Source organism: Eschrichtius robustus, chromosome 10 (assembly GCF_028021215.1).
Source record: "Eschrichtius robustus isolate mEscRob2 chromosome 10, mEscRob2.pri, whole genome shotgun sequence".
Lineage (NCBI taxonomy): Eukaryota > Metazoa > Chordata > Mammalia > Artiodactyla > Eschrichtiidae > Eschrichtius > Eschrichtius robustus.
The window spans coordinates 33,513,425-33,532,205 of NC_090833.1; the positions used below are offsets into that span (position 1 = coordinate 33,513,425).

Consider the following 18,781-nt stretch of genomic DNA (forward strand, 5'->3'; position numbering starts at 1 on the left):
CATAGTGCCCATCACCTTTTCTCACATTGCATTGCCCAAAACTCAGTGGTCACACCTAGTTGCAAGGAAGGCTGGGGAGTTAGAGTGTCACTGTATGCCCAGGGAGAACAGAATCCCAAGTCTTCCTGTTACTCACTGTGTAAAGCTTTGGACAAATTACTCACCTCTCTGACCCTCAGCTTCTTCATCTATTAAAATATGGCTAATAATAGGACATGCTTCATAGTGTTGTTGTGAGGATTGAGTTAATAAATACTAAAAAATTATAGTAGTGCCTGGCATAAATAAATGTTATATAGGGATTGCTGTGCTATTATTACCATTCTTATTTCCAAATTAAATATGTCAGTAAACATTTCTTCAGTAACTACTCTGTTGAAGGAATTATATGTCACAGGGACTTAACTTGTTTCTCTTAGCACTTAGCGGATGCTCAGAAAATGTTTGAATGAATTAATTTCAGTGAAGAAACAATATAGCTTGTTGAATTCAGTTGGCCATGGTGCTGGGCTAATTTTTAACATGATTTAGCAATAATAAATGTTAAATCCTGTGCTTTTGGCTCAGAAAGTCAATCACAGAAGAACAGAAAGAGATGAACTTAAATGAGTGAGAAAGCATCTTGAGTGTGAAAAGCCTACCAGTTTAAAAATGAGTTTCTGTCTTTATAAAAGTAATATGTGCTTTAGGAAATTCAAGTAAAACAAATAAGTACAGAGAAGAGAGTTTTTAAAAAATCACTCAAAATCTCACGATCTTTAACATGAGATGACTCCCATTCCAGACATCTCTCCGTGCAGATGTTATAAGTAGAGAGGTGGACAGAAATAATTTTATAAAAAGGTCATTATTACATGCTATTTAAAATTAATGTTAAAATTTATTTATCTGAATGTAACAAGAAAATAAGAGTAAAGCAGAAGGAATTGCTTAACATTAAACAGTTTTGCCTTCGCTACAGAAAATATTTGGTTTTAAAATATCTAAGGGTAATAAAAGATTACGAAGAGCAGTGAGGTTAGCGTCCCGGCTTTTAAACTCCAGTTTTCCACTTTAGATGGTATCCATTAAAGTCCTTGTATGGAAGGAGAGGAAATTAGCAGTCTCACAACTCCTTTTTCCTCCTCCGCCTTCTGAATTTTATGTTACATTATTATCTTTACATTGCTGATTGTTTCATGTTAAATGGGTCCAGCTCTTGCAATCATTCCTTTTTATCACAAGCCCTCCTTTCCTGAGATCTATACTTTGATTCATCTGTGGTTGGCTGGATTTTATCATCAAGTAGTCTCCCTCCCTCCCTCCCTCCCTTTCCTCCCTCCCTCCCTCCCTCCCTTCCTTCCTTCCTTCCTTTCTTTTTTTCTTTCCAAGAAAGGTTCATAGGATTGCCCATGCTGATTACACATGCTGATTTACTAATTTTTACTGACAGCAAACTCTGCATGAAGTAGGGACCAAATAGAAGGACTGTCGTCTGAGGCTGCATTAATGGAAGTCTATGCTCAGAATGCGAGAGGTGATCATTTCATTCATTTTAGCATTGTGGCTAGGGATGGTCTGAACAAATCAATAAGAAAAAGACAAACGGTCCAACAGAAAAGTAGGCAAAGTCACCAGTCCAAAAGAGGCAGTAGAAACACATACAAACATGTGAAAAAGTGGCTTATCCTCTTTAATAATCAGGAACATACAAATTAAAATGACATATCCAATACCCACAAGATTGGCAAAAAATAAAGTTGATGAGGATGTGGAGTAATGAGATATCTCAAACACTGCTGGTGGGAGTGTAAACGGATAAAACCACTTCGACAAAATGTGGGAAATCCTGTGATTCAGTGATTCCATTTCTAGGTTTATACCCTAGAGAAGCTCTACGTATGTGTGCCAGGAGACATGTATAGAAACATTCAGCTGTCTTGCTTACAGCAGCAACTAAACGAAACACTGGAAACAACCCAAGTGTCCATCAGGAGGAATTAACAAATAAACCATGGCCTGTTCACACAACGGAATACTACACAGCTATCAAAATGAATGAGCTATAGCTTTGTTCAGCAACAAAAATCTCACAAACATAATGTGAAGCCATAAAAGCAAGTTTCAGGCATGATTCTACTTATATATACATTCAAAACAAGTAAAGTTAAATGATACAGTGTTTAGGAAACATACATATGATAAACAATAAAGAAAAGCAAAGGAAGGATAAGCACAAAATTCAGACTAGGGGTTCTTCCTGGTGAAGGAGGGATATGGGCAGGGTGGGCACACAGGGGCTTCAGCATAGACTGGGTGTTGGGTATACTGTATGTTCACATTACTGTTTTTCATACTTTATATAAGTTACATGTATATGTATATATACTATTCTATAAGTAAAATATTTCATAATAACAAATTCTTATTTAAAATAAAACAGTGCTCTGAAGTGACACTGCCTGAGATGGAATCCTTACCATTTATGTGACTTGGGGCAAGTTTTTTAACTTCTCTGAACCTCAGTTTCCCTTTCTGTGAGATGGAAATAATAATAGTACCTACCTTACATAACACTGTGAGGAATGAATAGAATTATTCATTCTTATAAGTGTAAGAACTTAATTTGTATGAAGTTCTTATTACCATGCTTGACACATAGTGAGTGTACAACACATATTGGCTTGTGTTACTTTTCTGTGCAGGACAGATGGAGGTATTTGGGGTGCATCCAGGAAATATCTGTCCTCTGAAGCCACTCCCAAGGATGCCCACGTACGAGAAGGGTGTGAAGCTATATCATACAGGGATGATTAGAAGAGCTAAGGGTCGTTTGGCCTGAAAGCATCTTGTGGAGGCAGGCTGGCTGAGTTTAGGTATCTGAAGGGCTCTCGTGGCGATGGAGGACTGTACGTGTTCTGTGAGGTTCTAGAGCAGGGGTGGGCGAACTACAGCCAGTGGTCCAAATCCAACTACTGCCTGTTTTGTAAATAAAATTTTATGGGATTGCAGCCATATTCATTCATTTATGTATTGTCTGTGGCTGCTTTTGTACTCCAAAGGGTTGAGAAGTTGCAATATGGCCCACAGAGCCTAAAATATTTATTGCCTGTCCCTTTACGGGAAAAGTTTGCTGACCTTTGCTCTAGAATGAGAAGTTGAAACAGGGGATGCAAAAGCAGGGTGATTTCACGACCAACATAAGAACTTTCTAAGAAGCACCAATGGCAAAGTAGCTCCCTGGTGAGGGAGTGAGACCCCTGCCACTGGAGGGATGTAAGCAGATGCTGACCACTCCTGGAACAGGATGCACAGAGGAGGACTTTGTATCTGGGGCATGAGTTGGACATGTTAGCTTTTACATTCTCCTTCAATTCTGAAATTCTGTGCAGAGTAATTCCCAGTTTCATATTGGTCGTTATTAACTCTGACATTTTCTTGGCATTTTTACATTTTAACTCTCAGCAATATTTTCTTTGAAATTTTTCAGTCAAAAAAGTATTTTAATTCTTTAAAAATGAGATTTAAATGAAAATGAATTTTATTCTAGAGTTCTACTTTTTCATTAAAAAATTGATTTTCATGGCTTTTGGCTCTGTTCCCATTTATAGGTGCTGAATTTTAAGAGCCTGTATGTGTTCATTATGATTTCTTTGTGACAAGTCCATCTTGGCAGGGAAGGAGAAGAAGCCTTTGGAAGTGAAACAGGGGAAGGGAGTTTGGAGGAAGTGACCAGGAGCTACTGGAGATGTGAGGTCAATGAAAGGCAAGGGGGAAAAATCCTGGAGAGAAGAGGGAGGGGGAGGGCGCGAGTTAGTGAGGCCCTACTGTGTGCCAGCCCATGTCCAAGTGGCAGGACTGCAGATCAGAGGCTGTAGCTGGTCATTTACCCTTGAACTATTGCAGGAGAATGTGAACCACGATGGAATTAGCTCCCTGTCTGCTGGTCAGGTGTGGCTGTACCCTCCAGAAGGGAGGGGGGTGGGGAGTTCCTAGTGGGGGAGGTGGGGAAAGTAGGGGAACATGATAAAGCCTGTAGCTTTCTTCCAGGACAGAAGAACCCGCTTATCCGGGCTCTGAGAGCAATTCATCAAAAAGTCAAATCGCTCGAAGACAACATGTCATAAATAATTTCTCAGAATGATGGTTTTGCCCAGTGACCAGCTAACTAAAAGCCATCTGACAGACACCTTAAATGGGGACTAGAAAAGCTTCAACATTTCCCTGGCTCATGGAGGGGCAGGTCCGGAGCCCACAAGAAGAGGAAAGTAATAAACAAACATTAGGGGAACATCTCCAAGCTCAGCATTTAGGAAGGACTGAAATGTGAAATACAGTTGAAGTTGACTTTCACTTGAGCCGCAAGGACAAATCCTTGTGAAATTGCCATGTGAAGTGTCTGCAAGGAATCCCTTGGGAAACTCAAACTTAGAGAAATTCCCCAATGGTTTGTTGAATTGATCATCAGGCAAACTGATGTGCAGTGGATGAACTTTCAGCGAGCGGCTTGTAGTGTGCGGTCACGTGACTGGCTCATCCAGCCTCGCCTGCGGGACACCCACCTGCACTTCCCTAGGCCAGAGACAAAAGTCATACACAGGCAAGGACCTCTGGGGTCATCTCCTTTGTGGGTTTCAAACCTTTTTTTGTGACTATCTATGAAATCCTCTTTTCAAATTAAGTATTATGTGGCCCCTTGAAGCTGTATATAGAACAGGTAAAGGAGAACTGCAGGTGGAAATGAAGGTGAGGAACCCAGAGCCCCTCTCACTGGACCCCGAACATCTTTGCTGGGTCATAGGGCCCTGCTGGACTGAGTGTAAAAACCTCCATGCTGGTCCAGCCACAGAAATTCAGCTTAGGTCAACTGGAGAGCCTATCTATTGGGGACACTAACCATGTCAGCTAAGAAGAGACAGTATTAGAAATGAGGATGAGGGACAACAGCATCTCATATGGGACAGGTACATCCATGTGATTTTTACTTTGTTATTCACTGTGAACGTGCTCTCTAGGGGAGCTGGGGAAGCACCCTTCTTCCGTCCTTCTGACTTGCTTCCCGTCTTTCTCCCCTTTTCTCTTTTTCTTTCTTACTTGGTGCCCAGTAGGTTGTTTCTCCTGCCTCAGGTCAAGAGTGCTGATCAGGAAGAGGCCTGGGCTTGCAGCACTACCCTGGGGGAGAATGGTCCTTTCTAGAATGCTGCTGACTTTTCCCTTCCCTTCGCCCGTTGAGCTGAGTTCTCTAGACTGTTGAGAAAGCTCTGAACTGGGGATCCCGAAATCCCTCCCCTAATCCTGAAATGACAGTGGATAAGTCCCTTCACCTCTCTAGTCATCACTGTCTGCATCTGAAAATGAGGGTGCCAGGCCGGCTGGGTTAGCAATGCTCACACACTTGGCTCCTACGCACCAGTAAAGGCTAAAGAGACGGGGCTCCAGGGGGCATGGAACAGAAATGTACACAGGGTAGAAAACATTTTATTTTGCTGCGTTAGGGTATTAAAAACAAAATCCTGCTACTATCTGCAATTTTATAACAGAAAAACGTTTCAACACCGTACAAACCACGAAGGATCTTATCTTTAAGGATAGTTCTCTAAATGGAATACATTTAACGTTAAGGAAAATCTCACTGTATTATTCTAATTTTTCTCATTTTACTTCACCACATTAGTTTTCTATTGATGCTGTAATGAATGACCACAAATTTAGTGGCTTAAACCACAACCGTGCACTGTCTCACCATTCCTGGGCCAGAAGTCCAGACCTGCGTGACTCCGCCGAGCCCTCTGCTCAGGGCTTTCGAAGGCCAAAATCAAGGAGTCAGCTGGGCTGGGTTCTCATCTGGTGGCCCAACTATTCAGGTTGTTGGCAGAATTCAGTTTTTTGCGATTGTAGGACTGAGGTCCCCCTTCAGCTTCAGACCAACAATGGCACATCAAATACATCTCATGCTTTGAATCTCTGATTTCCCCGCTGCTGTCAGCCAAAAAAACTTCTCTGCTTTTCAGGGCTTGTGTGAATACATTGGGCCACCTGGATAACACTTTAAGGTCAGCTGATCGGTAACCTTAATTACATCTGCAAAGTCCCATTTGCCATGTAACATAACATATGCATAAGAGTAAGACCAAGGGGGTCATGGGAGCCAGAATTCTGCTTTCCACACGGTTTGGTGAAAACTGAGTCAGATAAACTTTTGCAGCTCAAATACCAGTGGTCAAATATGCTCAGATTTTTGAGTTGACTTATTCAGAAGGTATATATTCGTGAGAAGCCAGGGCACCATTATTAATGAAGAGTCTTACAGAGACTAGGTACTGGAGAAATGTTTGCTGAGCAAACAGGTATTAATAAGTTCATTGTTGCTAATATTATTTTAATGCAACTTTGATTATAAATCTTGTGGTACTGTATCGTCATTGTCATTAGTACAGATTACAAAGCAAGCTAAAATCATTACAGGAATGTATTAAAATGGAAAATGATTCAGTAAATCATGTTAGAAACAATTAAAACATGAACTACTATGTTATATCCACTTGTGCTCCACCGAAGGTGGGAAGTGTTGCTTTCAATCAAGAAACAGGAACAATTAATAGAGGGCCGCAAGAAGCAATAAGAATTTCATCTTTCTTCCCCCCGACCTCCCTCCTTCCTTCTTTCTTCCTTCCTTTCCGTCTTTCTCTCCTTCTGTCTTTCTTGGCAAGAAAATTAACTTGGCCAATTTTTAAATTAAATTAAAAATTTAAAATTGAATCATTTCCTGAATCTCTCCAGGGTACTATCCAAACTCTCTAGACTGGCGTTCAGGACGCTCCTTAGCCTTAGCCCAGGCCACTTTGCCCTCATCCTCAGTCTTACGTACCCCTGCCCCCAGAGCCCTCCCTGGCGCTTCCCCATGGTGCCTCTGCCCCAGCACTGAGCCCTGTCCATCACATGCTGGGGCCACCCGTGCCCCTATCTCACTGGGCAGTGAGCTCTCTGAGGCCAGGAACTGGATCAGATTCATGTTTCTATCCCTCTTGACGCCCACCGTGGATCTCAGTCCAGGTCTCTCAAGTAGACAAAGAGAGAACAACAAATGCTAACCCACTCTGGTCCCACATTATGGTCACTTGAGGGGAAGGGGCGGGGAGACAAAATAAGAGAAAAATAAGGAGAGACACATGGAAGTAGAAAGAGAGGGGAGAAACAGATGCAGGGAGGTCAGAGGGCCCCCTCAGGCATCCCGCAGATCCTTACTGAGGCGCCTGTATAAGCTCTGGGGAGACAGCAGTAGAAACAATGACCAAAAAGCCTTGTCCTCAGGGGGTTTACATTTTAATTAAAGGACAGTCAATATGCAGACAAACAAAAATAGACAAGATGATTTCGGATAATTTTAGGAGCTTTATTAGGACATTAACTAGGGTGGCATCTTAGAGAGTGACTGGGGGTGAGGACCATTTTGGGTAGGGCAACAGTGATGAATTCCCTAAGGAGGTAACGGCTAAGCTGAGACTTGAATGATGAGGAGTGAGCCATGCTGAGAACCAAGTGAATATTATTCCCAGCAAAGAAAACAGCAAGTGCGAAGGCCCAGAGGCAGGAAGGAAATTGCTTTTCCTTTCAGGGATCAAAAAGGAGGCTGGTAAGGCTGTACTTGGTGAGCAAGGAAGAGAGTGGAGGGAAATCAGGTCAGAGTGGGAGGCAGGGCTGGATCTTGTGGCTTCCTGCATCCGTTATGATAAAGATGGTGAAGAATATCATACCAAACTTGTAAATAATATAAAATAGTTATTATATAACCAGTTAGCCTAACACTTAGAGCATTTTCTAACAGCCCTTCCTTAGGGTCATCTGACTGGGGGAATTTAAGGCATCTTACAATTCTCTAAAATTGATAAGATGTGCTGGTTTTCAATGATTTCTTTTTCTGTCCCCAAAGGTGATAGTTTTATTACCCTATAGGACACTATAAAAATCCCTGTTTCCCAAATTTTCTTTTGAATCTACTTTGTCATCCTGCGGATGCCCTTTATTAGTTAAATAAAAGGTTGACATGTACCCACTATTGATTTTCATGAGAATGATGTTTTTAACCTTTTGAGAATTATATTCTGATAGGAGTTTGGGTTTTAAGTGCACAGAAAGCAGCAGGGTAAAAAGGGGACTAATTTATGTTTTACAAAGGGGCCTCAGACTGCTAGGTGATGAACGGGCTTAACTGGGTCTCAGGAGGAGCAAGACTCCCAGTTCGCAGCCAATGGCTCTATCTAGGGGAGAGCCGGCCACACGGCTTGATGAGAGTGATGGAAGTGGAGAAGAGGGAGGTGAGCCATAACTGACTCCCGACATCTGCGGACATTTGTCCTTGTTCATTTCCACAGCGGGTCACCAGGATCTGTTTTCCTCTCTCATGTGCGAGCTCCTTGGCAGGGCTGTGTCCAGTTTCTCTGTTTCCTCAGCATCCAGCCCTGGGCTGAACACAGAGTGGTGCTTGGCAAGTGTCTGCTGAACAGATTCTTCCCTTTAGATTCACCTCATTCTCCTTCTCCTCCTCCTCCTTTTTTATTGTGATAAAATGTGTATAACATAAAATGTGCCACTTTATTTTTAGGTGTACAGTTCAGTGACATTAAGTACTTTCACACTGTTGTGCAACCATCACCTCCATCCATTTCCGGAATGTTACCATCACTGAAACTGTACCCATTAAACACTAAACTCCCCATTTCCCCCTCCTCCAGCCCCTGGTAACCACTATCCTACTTTCTGTCTTTATGAATTTGACTATTCTAGGTACCTCATCTAAGTGGAATCATACAACATTTGTCCTTTTGTGTCTGGCTTATTTCACTTAGCATAATGTCTTCAGGTTTCATCCATGTTATAGCATGTGTCAGAATTCCCTTCCTTTTCAAGGTAGAAAAATACTCCATTGTATGTATAAACCACAATTTGTTCAACCATTCATCTCTTGATGGATATTTGGGTTGTTTACACTTTTTGGCTACTGTGAATAATGCCGCTATGAACATGGGTGTACAAATATCTCTTTGAGTCCCTGCTTTCAGTTCTTGGGGGTATATACCCAGAAGCGGAATGCTGGATCATATAATAATTCTGTTTAATTCTGTTTTGAGGAACTGTAGTACTGTTTTCTATTGCAGCTGCACCGCTTTATATCCCTAGCAGCAATGCACAAAGATTCCACTTTCTCCACACCCTTGCCAGTACTTGTTGTTTTCTGCTTTTTTGATAATAGCCATCCTAATGGGTGTGGATTTATCTTTTAAAATATAGATGACCATGATGGGAGAGGCCCAGGGTGAGGAATTTGGGGGCCCATTCCTCAGTGTGCTCTGAAGGGAGATAGCTGGGGAGCCTAAAGTCCTAGATTTGGAGGGCACTCAGAGGGAGGAGAGCTGGGAAGAGCGGTACCAAGACCACACCTCACTGAGCTCACAGCATGGGCTCAGGACTGGCTTAAAGACAGGCCTCACGGTGAGAGAACTGAAACCCAGGTTTCCCATGAGGAAGTTTTGTGTGTGTGAATCCACTGTTGGGCTCTTGTCCCTGGGGAAAGCTGTTTCTAATTTGGGCTTCTCTTTCTTTGTGTTGCTCCCAGTGTGATAATGCAAAAGGGTTGAAAGCCTTCTACGACGCAATAAAATACGGGCCAAACCACTTGATGGTGTTTGGAGGAGTTTGTCCGTCTGTCACGTCCATCATCGCGGAGTCCCTCCAAGGCTGGAATCTGGTACAGGTAAGGTCCGGGCTGCCTTCGCGTGGGGAACTGTCTTTGGCCACCAGTCTTTCTCAGAAATGGTTCCTTGCCCAACATGGTTCCTAAGTTGCTCAGTTCAGACCTCCCATACTCCTTCCTGAATAATTACACAGCTTCCCACTCTCCCTACCTCCTGGCCTGATCCTCTGGCCTGTCCTGGCTGACACAGTGGGACTCTAAAGGGTAGCCCTGACACCATCACTGTGTGTTTGAAATATTTCAGTGACTCCCTAGCCCGACTTTCAGGGCTGTCAACGTTCAGCCAGTCTTCCTGTCCAGTCTCATTTCCCATCCCTGCCACTCACTCCATGCCTCAGCCCCTCTAAACAACCCACCTTTCCCCAAGTACACCCTAGACCTTCAGGCCTCAGAGACCTGCTCTCACTATTTCTTTAACTAGATGATCCAAACCTCCCGCCCTCACTGAAATTATTTTGTCGACTAAGACTGCCTTTCTCCTTGGTTAAGCCTTTTCTGGGGCTCTTGGCTGTTATTCACTCTTTACACTGGCAAATGTTATATGCTGTCGAATGTTCCACCGGTGAATGTATGGTCTGATATAGGTGAAACTCACCAGTGCTGGCTGTTATTTAGAATGTGAGAGAGAAGTGTAGAAAGATGAGACCCTACGATGAGTTGTGGCCCAGGAACATGTTTTACTTCTTTGCTTCATCCATCCATCCCTCGTCCATTCATCCATCTGTCATCCATTCATCATCTATCATCCATTCATCCATCCAATAAATATAATGCAACTTACTGTGTGCCTGGAATTTGGGTAGACACTGGGGATATAGTGCTGAACAGGACAGACATGGTCCCTACCTGTTCAGAGCTTACATTCTAGGAGGGAGGCAGGCAATAAGCAAATAAACAATTAAGTAATAATACTAAGAGCAATACTTGTATAGTATGTATGTCGGGCTTACAACATACCAGACACTGTTCTGAGCACGTATTTTCATTAACTCATGTACTCCTTACAACTGTTGGTATTATCGTCATCCCATTTTATAGATAAGGAGACCAAGGCACACAGAGGCTAAGTAACTTGCCCAAGGACCCTCAGCTCATAGGTAATAGAGCCAGGATTTAAACTCAGGCAGTTTGGCCCTTGAGATAAGATTGCGGTAAGGAAATGGCTAGGGTAGAGGTAAACAGGGTGATGGGATAAATAGTGGCTGCCTCGAGGCAGTCAGGAAAGGCCTCTTAGAGGAGGTGACAATTGAACTCAGACCTGAAGGGTGAGAAGGAGTTGGTTGGATGAAGAATATTCCACGTCAGGATGGAATAGCAAATGCAGACAGCCTGTGATGGGAACAAACTCCGCTTGTTCAGGGAACGGAAAAGAGGGCCAGTGGGGCTGGAGCATGGTGGGTGGGGAGTCAGGGTGGTGAGAATGAGAATGAAGGGGTGGGCAGGAGCCAGACCACAGGGGGATCTGGTTTCATTCTGCTCACATTGACTGACGTACTTTCTGAGTCCAGCCCTGCGTATGTGGGGCGCTGGGGGTAGAGCCCCAAGCTCGTGCCCCAGAGGGGAGGTGGGAGGCAGCCATAGCAGAGCTGTGATAAGGGAAGAGTGGGGTCCCAGGGGAGAGCCACCCACCCACTCAGCCCTGGGTTCAGGAAGGCTTCTCAGGGGAGGTGATGGGGAGCTGGCTGCGAAGGAGGAGAGGGTGTTGGACAGCTGGAGATGTGGAGGAGAGCGCTGCTGGCAGAGGAAACTGGGCATGCAAAAGCGGGAGGTGGGAAGGAGTGTGGGCTTGGAGAGCAGTGAGTCATTCTCTGTGGCCGGAGCAGGCCATGCTGAGGGTGGGCGGATGCAACAGTGGATGAGGCCAGAAAAGCAGCTCAGCGTGCTTTGGTGCAAACCTAACCACGTAGCTGGGAACCAGCACGGCTTAGTGTGCCGGGGGAGCCTGGCTTCCAACCCTGCGGTGCCCACAAACAGCCGTGAGACCTTGGTGGAGTCATGCACCTTCTCTGCCCTTGAGCATTCTCTCCTGAGTACTGAGGAGCACGCCAGACTCCTGCTGGTCAGGGCCAGGCGCTGCCTCTCTGAGCCTCAGCCTCCCATCTGTAAAAGCAAGGTAATAAGAGGACTGACCTCGTAGGGCTGCTGTGTGGGCTAAATTATTAAACAGGGATTAGAACTGTGCCCTGGCATGTCCTAAGCACTAAGTGTTTCTTGTTTTATTGTCGTTGACACCCCTGCCCCATCTCCTGCTATTCCCTGAGTTGAATACCCCAACTACTTAGCATTCCTTGTCTTTCCTGAAACACTGTTCCTACCACTTGAAACATCCCCTTCTCCCCATGACCTGTATGCCAAGTCCTACCCGTTCTCAGAGACCCAGCTTAAATGCTGCCTCTTCCAGGAAGCCTTTTCTTATTGCACTATCTAAAGTAGCCCTCTAGAAATTCTTTCTCTCACTTCCCCCTGTTTACTTCTAGCAGAGCATGTACACAGCCCACCCCCCCAAGCCTGTCTGCCTTTCCCCCTCTTAGGGCTTTGCAGATGTGGGGATGTATTTAGTTGAGCTATGGATTCCTTGAGAACAGAAACGAGTCCTGAGTTACTCCTGTTTTTCCTGGTGCCTAACACTTCACAGACCTTATTAGATGTTGAATGGTCAGAGGGAGGGAGAGAGGGAGGGAAGGGTCTGCAGATGGATATTTTGCCCAGACGTGAGAGACCAAGCTCCCTGTAAAATCCCCACCCAGAGGAATCCAGGGAGCTTCCTGACCTTCTCTGAGCCTCACTTAGAACTGTCTGCCCCTCAGAATTCTCTAGGAGCTGCAGGAGCAAGCACAGTGTTGCAAACTCCTGGCTTGGCAGCTAGAGCTCCCCAGCCTCAGCATGCAAAAGAGGGCCTCCAGCCTAGAGGAGCTGACAAGACAGAAACTTGGGTTATGAGATGTGGGGTGTATTATTTATTGCTGTGTAACAAATCACCTCAAAATCTAGTGGCTTAAAACAACAATAATCATTTATTATTCCATTACTTCTGCGGGTCAGGCAGACCCACAGAATGGCTTGCGACTGCTCCAAGATGTTTGAGGTCCAGCTGGCAGATGTGGAGGCTGGGGGCCAGCATCATCTGAAGGCTTGCTTGGGGCTGGAGGGTCTGCTTCCAGCATGGTCCCCTCACATGGCTGGCAAATTGGGGCTTCCCCATGGGGGCATCTCCATAATGCTGCTAGAGGGTCCTCATGGCATGGCAGCTGGCTTCCTCCAAAACGAGTCATCTAGGAGACCAAAGTAGAGACTGCAGAGGTTTTTAGGATCTAGCTTCAGAATTTGCATATCATTATTTCTGCCATATTCTATTGATCACAAATTTAGCTCTTATTTATGAGGGAGAGGACTATACAAGCTATAGCAGGAGGCGAAGATCACTAGGGACCATCTTGGAGGCTGGCTTCCATAGGAAGGAGGAATTCTGGGAGGAAAGCAGGAGCTCAGGTTGCCCAGCAAGGGAGGCTAGATGCTGAGTCCCTTCTCTGTTTTGCTGAACTCCTGCTCATCCTTCAAAACCCTGGATAGGTACTGCTTCCTCTGTGATGCCTTTCCTGATCTCTTTCCTTCTGTGCCTCCCATCCCTAAGTGAATTAATTATTCCCTCCTAAACAGTGCCTTCTCAGTGGGGGGTCATCTCCCTCAGGGCGGTGAAAATTCATTCTTGTGGGAAGAGGGCAAAAAGTCTCACTCTCTTTATGTATAATGCACAGGTACACATATGGTGCATAAACGGATATATAGTATATCTGTGGTATTACAATTTCATGAGTGGGGTGGGATTAGGAAAAAATGCTTAAAGGTTTCTTAGGAGAGTGATAGTGAAAAGAAGATTGAGGAACGTGCGTGGTTCTACATCACTTCTATATTGCATACGGTGTTCCGTTATTAAATGAATTACATTCTGTGGAGAATAGTTTTTCTATATCTGGGTGTTCCCTACTAGACTGTAAGCTTCTTGGGGGCAGAGACTCTCGTTTTCTTCGCCTCCTAGTTGCCAGCGCCTCGCACAGGGCCTAGTACCCCAGTAGGTCCTCACTGAGTGCTAAACTGAACTAAGTGCAGGGGATAGACTGGGAGCCTGAAACCCTCCATGGCAGAGTTTCTCACAATGTGGACTTGGCCATGGGGAGGCCGAGGACTTGGGAGAAAAATGCAGATCCTCAGCCTCCACCGCAGCAGAATCCCTATGTGTTGTCGACAGGCTCTTAGGGGTGATTCTCGTGCTCAGTCCACCACTGCCCTAGGCATCTGCTACCAGACACCTGGGCAGATCCAGGGCTCCGGCTGTGCACAGATGAGGGACACTGAGGGGCTAAGAACTGGACAGTGCCCAGCAGTCTGGAGAGTTCTGGGGACCTGAATCACAGGGTGAGCCAAGGAGAACAGACTTCTCCCAGCCTGAGAAGTCAAGCAGGGGGATGTAGGAACAAAGATGTGGGTCCTGATGGAGAGTAGCCCTGGAAGATTTCTCCCTCCCCCCACTCTTGGGGCAACACAGCCCCATTTGCCAACACAGGACCAGATTCTGGGGACCTCCCACCCGCTCCCCACCTCCTGGAGGCTGAGCTTGTTTGAAGAGATGGTAGAGGACTGGGGTGAGTGGGTCTGCTGTCGCCCAAGGGGTTTGATCAATCCCTTAACTTATTCAAAACTGGGCTCCGAAACAGAGTTTCACAAATGGGAAAATGCATGTAATTTGTGTAATTGAAAAGGAGCACTGACTGCCTTTTGGGGGAACAATGCTTTCTGGACAGAGACAGCCTGGAATGCGTAATCAGTTGTTTCTGTTTCCTGGTACTACAAAAATAGGGATTTGCGCCACAAAGGGGTGAAAATTTACCCTGGTGCTAAAATCAGTTAAATTCAACTTTTGCTTTTTGCTGGGCTTCTTGATTCATGGTTGCTGTGTCGAGAGGCTAATATTGTTTACGTCGTGATGTGAGTCACTGGGAGCGTCAGCTCCTCCAACTAGACGCGAGGACCTTCATGGAGTCCGGGGCATGCAGTGCAGGCTCTGTCCCTGTCCTCCTGGTCAGACCCCGCCCAGGGTCGGGGCTCCGATCTGGGCCTCACACTGGGAGAGACCCACCAGGGCACAGCCTGGGAGGCATCTGGGGAGGGCCAGGTTCTGGCTGTTGGGGAGCTGAGCACGTTCAGACTGGAGACCATGCAGGGCACTGGGGAGGAGGGAGAAATCTTAGCCTCCAGACCTGCATGGCTCTTTGAGAGATTTTGCTGGGTCTCTGAGCTGTAGGTGGGGAGATGCAGGAGCAAGGCTGAAGTTAGAGGGGAGCAGGGTCCTCCACTCCCTGCAAGCAAGCCTTTGCTGCTGGAGGCATCCGGCGTGGAGCAGGCTGCCTGGCTGTGAAGGAGTGCGGTCCTGTTGCCGGAGGTTCCCCGAACATTCTAGTCTCATCCAGTCCCACCGTTGCAGAGATTTAACCCGTAGAGTAGGCATACACCAGGTTGCTGGCTCTCACACTATGTGGTGAGAGTCATTTATGGGGGCCAAGGATGTGCTTGTGTTAATGCAGATTCCTGAGCTCCATTCTGAGCAGGTCCAGGTTAAGGGATTCATCAAATCCTTAAAGGACTGTGGACCCCACTTCTCACCCCTGCTGCCATTTCAGTACCAGCAGTTCAGGTGACATGGTTGCAGTTGGTTCCTGGGAACTTGCTTAGGCCAGGTGATCTCTAAGTCCCGCTCATCTCCCAGACATCAGGACTCTGACAAGTGCTCCTGGTCCACAGAATTTCAACTTACACAGCCACTGTTGGAAAGAGGACATGGAGGAGACAGCAGGGGATGCTGCTGGGGCAAACATCCCAGGACAAAGCCCACAGCCTGTGGTGTGGCAAAAGGTGCTCCTTCATCTTGCTCCTCTCTTTGCCACCCACCTGCTCCCTCATGCCACCAGCCACTTACAGGCTGTTCCCTCTGCCCGTGGTCTCTCCACCTGGCAGGGTGCAGTTTGGCTGCCCCTTCCTCTGTGAAGCTTCCCGTTCCTTCCCCTGTGCTCCTTTACCTGCAGAGCCCTCGCATGGTGTTTGTTGCCCTGTGCCTGCGCCCGCCCGGCCTCGAGCTGCCCGAGGGCAGGGCCTGGTGCAGTCCTGACTTAGATGCTGAGTGGTACCTGGGCATGTTTGCCGACAGAGGGCTGGATGCCTGCCTTCTAGGCCTCAGGCTCATCCCTAACGATGAGGGCAGATCATCAGAGCCTGCCAGACCTAGAGGAACCCAAGGGCTTTCCAACTGCAGCCCCTGGTAAAAGGACATAAAGGGCACCTGAAATGATCTCTGGCTTGGCCTCAGCCCACATCTCCCATCTCTGGCCCTGATGCTTTTGAACTGATATGCTTCCTTTGGAAATGTTTTCAGACTCCCTCAGAATCCTTTCCTCGGAGATCTGAAGGTGGCTTGCTTCTGAGCCTGCCTTGCACATTTTTGGAGAGGTTCTACAAACCTCCCACCAACGTAGTCTGTCCTTCTGAAAGCACGGAGCCTGGGGAGCGGGAGGATTTGGCGCTGGGTGGGGAAGATGGAGGCAGGGTAGCTTGAACAAGAATGGAGGCAAAGCCAGCAAAGATACAAGAGATGTGGCCAGCGGGAGTTCACACCCTAAGACCAGGACAAAACTCCTTCCTTCTTGGGAGTGAGAAGATAGTTGCCTCAGCTTGCAGAGAGAAATATTCTTGCTGATGAAAGTAAAGTCAGATTCCTGAAGGGATAAAGGGCTGCTCGCAGGAAGTTGCAAACACTATTTCATCAAGAACCGTATCCCGCAGAGCCTGTCCTTTAAAAAGGCAGCTGCAGCAGATTATTAAATTGTAGATGCATTTCTCCTGGCACCATCCCAAGCCTCCCCTCGGCAGCCCACCCTGCCTCCTGGCCTGCCTCGGCACTCCCTCGAGGACCTTCCTGGGCAGGAACATTTCAGTTTGTGTGATGGGGTTGTCTCCTTGGCCAAGCTCATGTGAGGGAGTGGAAGTGAGGAGGGCATGTGGACAGGAGAACCTTGACTCTGTGTAACTGTTGGCACATTTAGGACTTGATTTCTGAAAAAACTAAGTCATGCTTGGTTTTGACATTTAACAACCCAAATCTGTGAAAACCCTCAAATCAAGCCCTTTGTTATTTACTGAGTTCCAGCATAGCTCTAAACTATCGGTTGGTGCCATTTCCTTTATAGGAACAGAAATTTTGTCATCTGACTTGATTTTCTCATGTGATTATCTTATTAAAGCTGTAGGCTGCCTGAGAAATCAAAAGATTGTTTCTTACTTAGCTGTGGTTTGTGGAATTTGAGGTAGATTCATAGAAAGACATAAGGTCTTAGCAATCATTGGGTCCAGTCTCCCTGTTGCATAGACTGGGAAGCAGAGGCCCAAAGTGGGTAGGATCTTACCCAAGTTCTCACAGTAACAGCAAAGCTGGGTCCCATAGCTCACTCTCCAGTGCTTTGTAATTACACCATGGTCTTATTTTATCTTTCTCAGCCTCACTTTTCTCCTATGTAAAATGGGAATAGCAAATTAGCCTAATATGTTTTGTGCAATTGTGAGAATCAGTGAAGGCTTTTCCTCTTTTAGGTGAAAGCACCTTTATAGACTACAAAACAGTAGCTGCTGGTACAATGTTATGATGTAATAATGTTACAATGACAAGGACTCCTCCCCAGGAGGAGCAGACCTCCGATTATAGCCCCTGTTTTGCATCAACAGCAAGGGTTATTTACTCTGGCACTGCAGACCCTGAAACTTAAGGCATCAGGGGCAAGATAGGGGTTCTTCAGCAAGACACTCAAGGTGCACATAACGTCTGCTTCTCAGCCCCCAAGAGTCAAAATCCAGCAGGCCAGAACTCCACCACTGCCCAGCCCATGTGGCTGCCACACCCTTGCTGTGGAGTGACGGAGACCGTGGACCTGATCGAAAACCACTCAGGAGCCATGGTGTGATTAGCCACAGTTGGAAACTTCGCTGCCGCTGCAGCTGCTATGCTGCTCTCTAAGAAAGAGAATGGAGGCCAATAATCCAGGGCTGGTTGGAGCCATTTCTTGGCGCTGGTCTCTAGAGGGGCCATTTAGCACATTAATAATCTATGAGGTGCTTCCACCTTCTGGATTCATTAAAAAAAAAAAGGTGGGGGAGGAAAAAGAGAAGAAATATTAAAGGCATGCATTATGGGCCAAGTAGAGGGGGAGGGAGAGACCCTGAGGACTGGAGACTATGGTTAGGCCTTCCTGGCTGTGACATTGGATGCCAGTAAAGTAAGGTTCTGGGAGCAGGTGGAGTGTCATACATGAGGGGAGGGAAGGTTGCTAGCTATTGGTTTGCATACAAATGGGTGGGAGGAAGCATGAGCCCTCAACAGGGCTCCAGCAGAACCCACTGATCTTCTGTGGGGAAAGGGAAGTGTTCTGTTCTCATTCATTCATGCTCATATTTATTTATTCATTCCTTTATTCAACAAGTACAGTGCCTGCTGTGTACTCTCCCAGACCAGTGCAAATTCCACTGCCCAGCGCTGCCACCCCAGGACAGGTGGATATGGCAGAAGAGCAGTTGGGCATAGTAGCCAGAGCTGAGGCCTAAAATCTAGAAGCTCTGGGTAATTGTCCCTCCTATGTCTGTCACTGACAGCAGCCTTGGGCAAATCGGCAAGCCTCCTGGAGCCTCACTGAACTCATCTCTGAAATGAGCTAACTAAATCTGCCCTTCTTCTGGGGCCATTGAGAGCATCAGACAGGACAGGGAAGGTGGAGCAGGTGGTGGCCCTTTTCAGACTGCTGCCCCTTACAGATTAAGGATCATATTACCATTACTGATGCTTTTGGCATCTGAGATGCCAGCCAGGCCCTGGGCAGGGAACTCCTTGAAAAATTGTCTCCATTTGTCTCTAGATTCAAAGTTTTGTGGATGAAATGAACCATCACAGACCGTGAAGGTGATTCGGAACAGTAAAATTAAAACAAAGAACCTGCAGGAGAGGCCAAATAAGCCCAA

The 18,781-nt window shown here is 46.3% G+C and overlaps 1 protein-coding gene across 1 annotated transcript in view; it reads left to right on the plus strand.

Moving 5' to 3' along the window:
- Positions 1 to 18,781, plus strand: part of GABBR2 (gamma-aminobutyric acid type B receptor subunit 2) — a 361,415-nt gene that overhangs the window by 101,855 nt on the left and 240,779 nt on the right. The window contains exon 2 of the mRNA XM_068551919.1: positions 9,593 to 9,730. Coding sequence (XP_068408020.1) covers positions 9,593 to 9,730 — 138 coding nt within the window. The remainder of the gene's footprint in view (positions 1 to 9,592; positions 9,731 to 18,781) is intronic.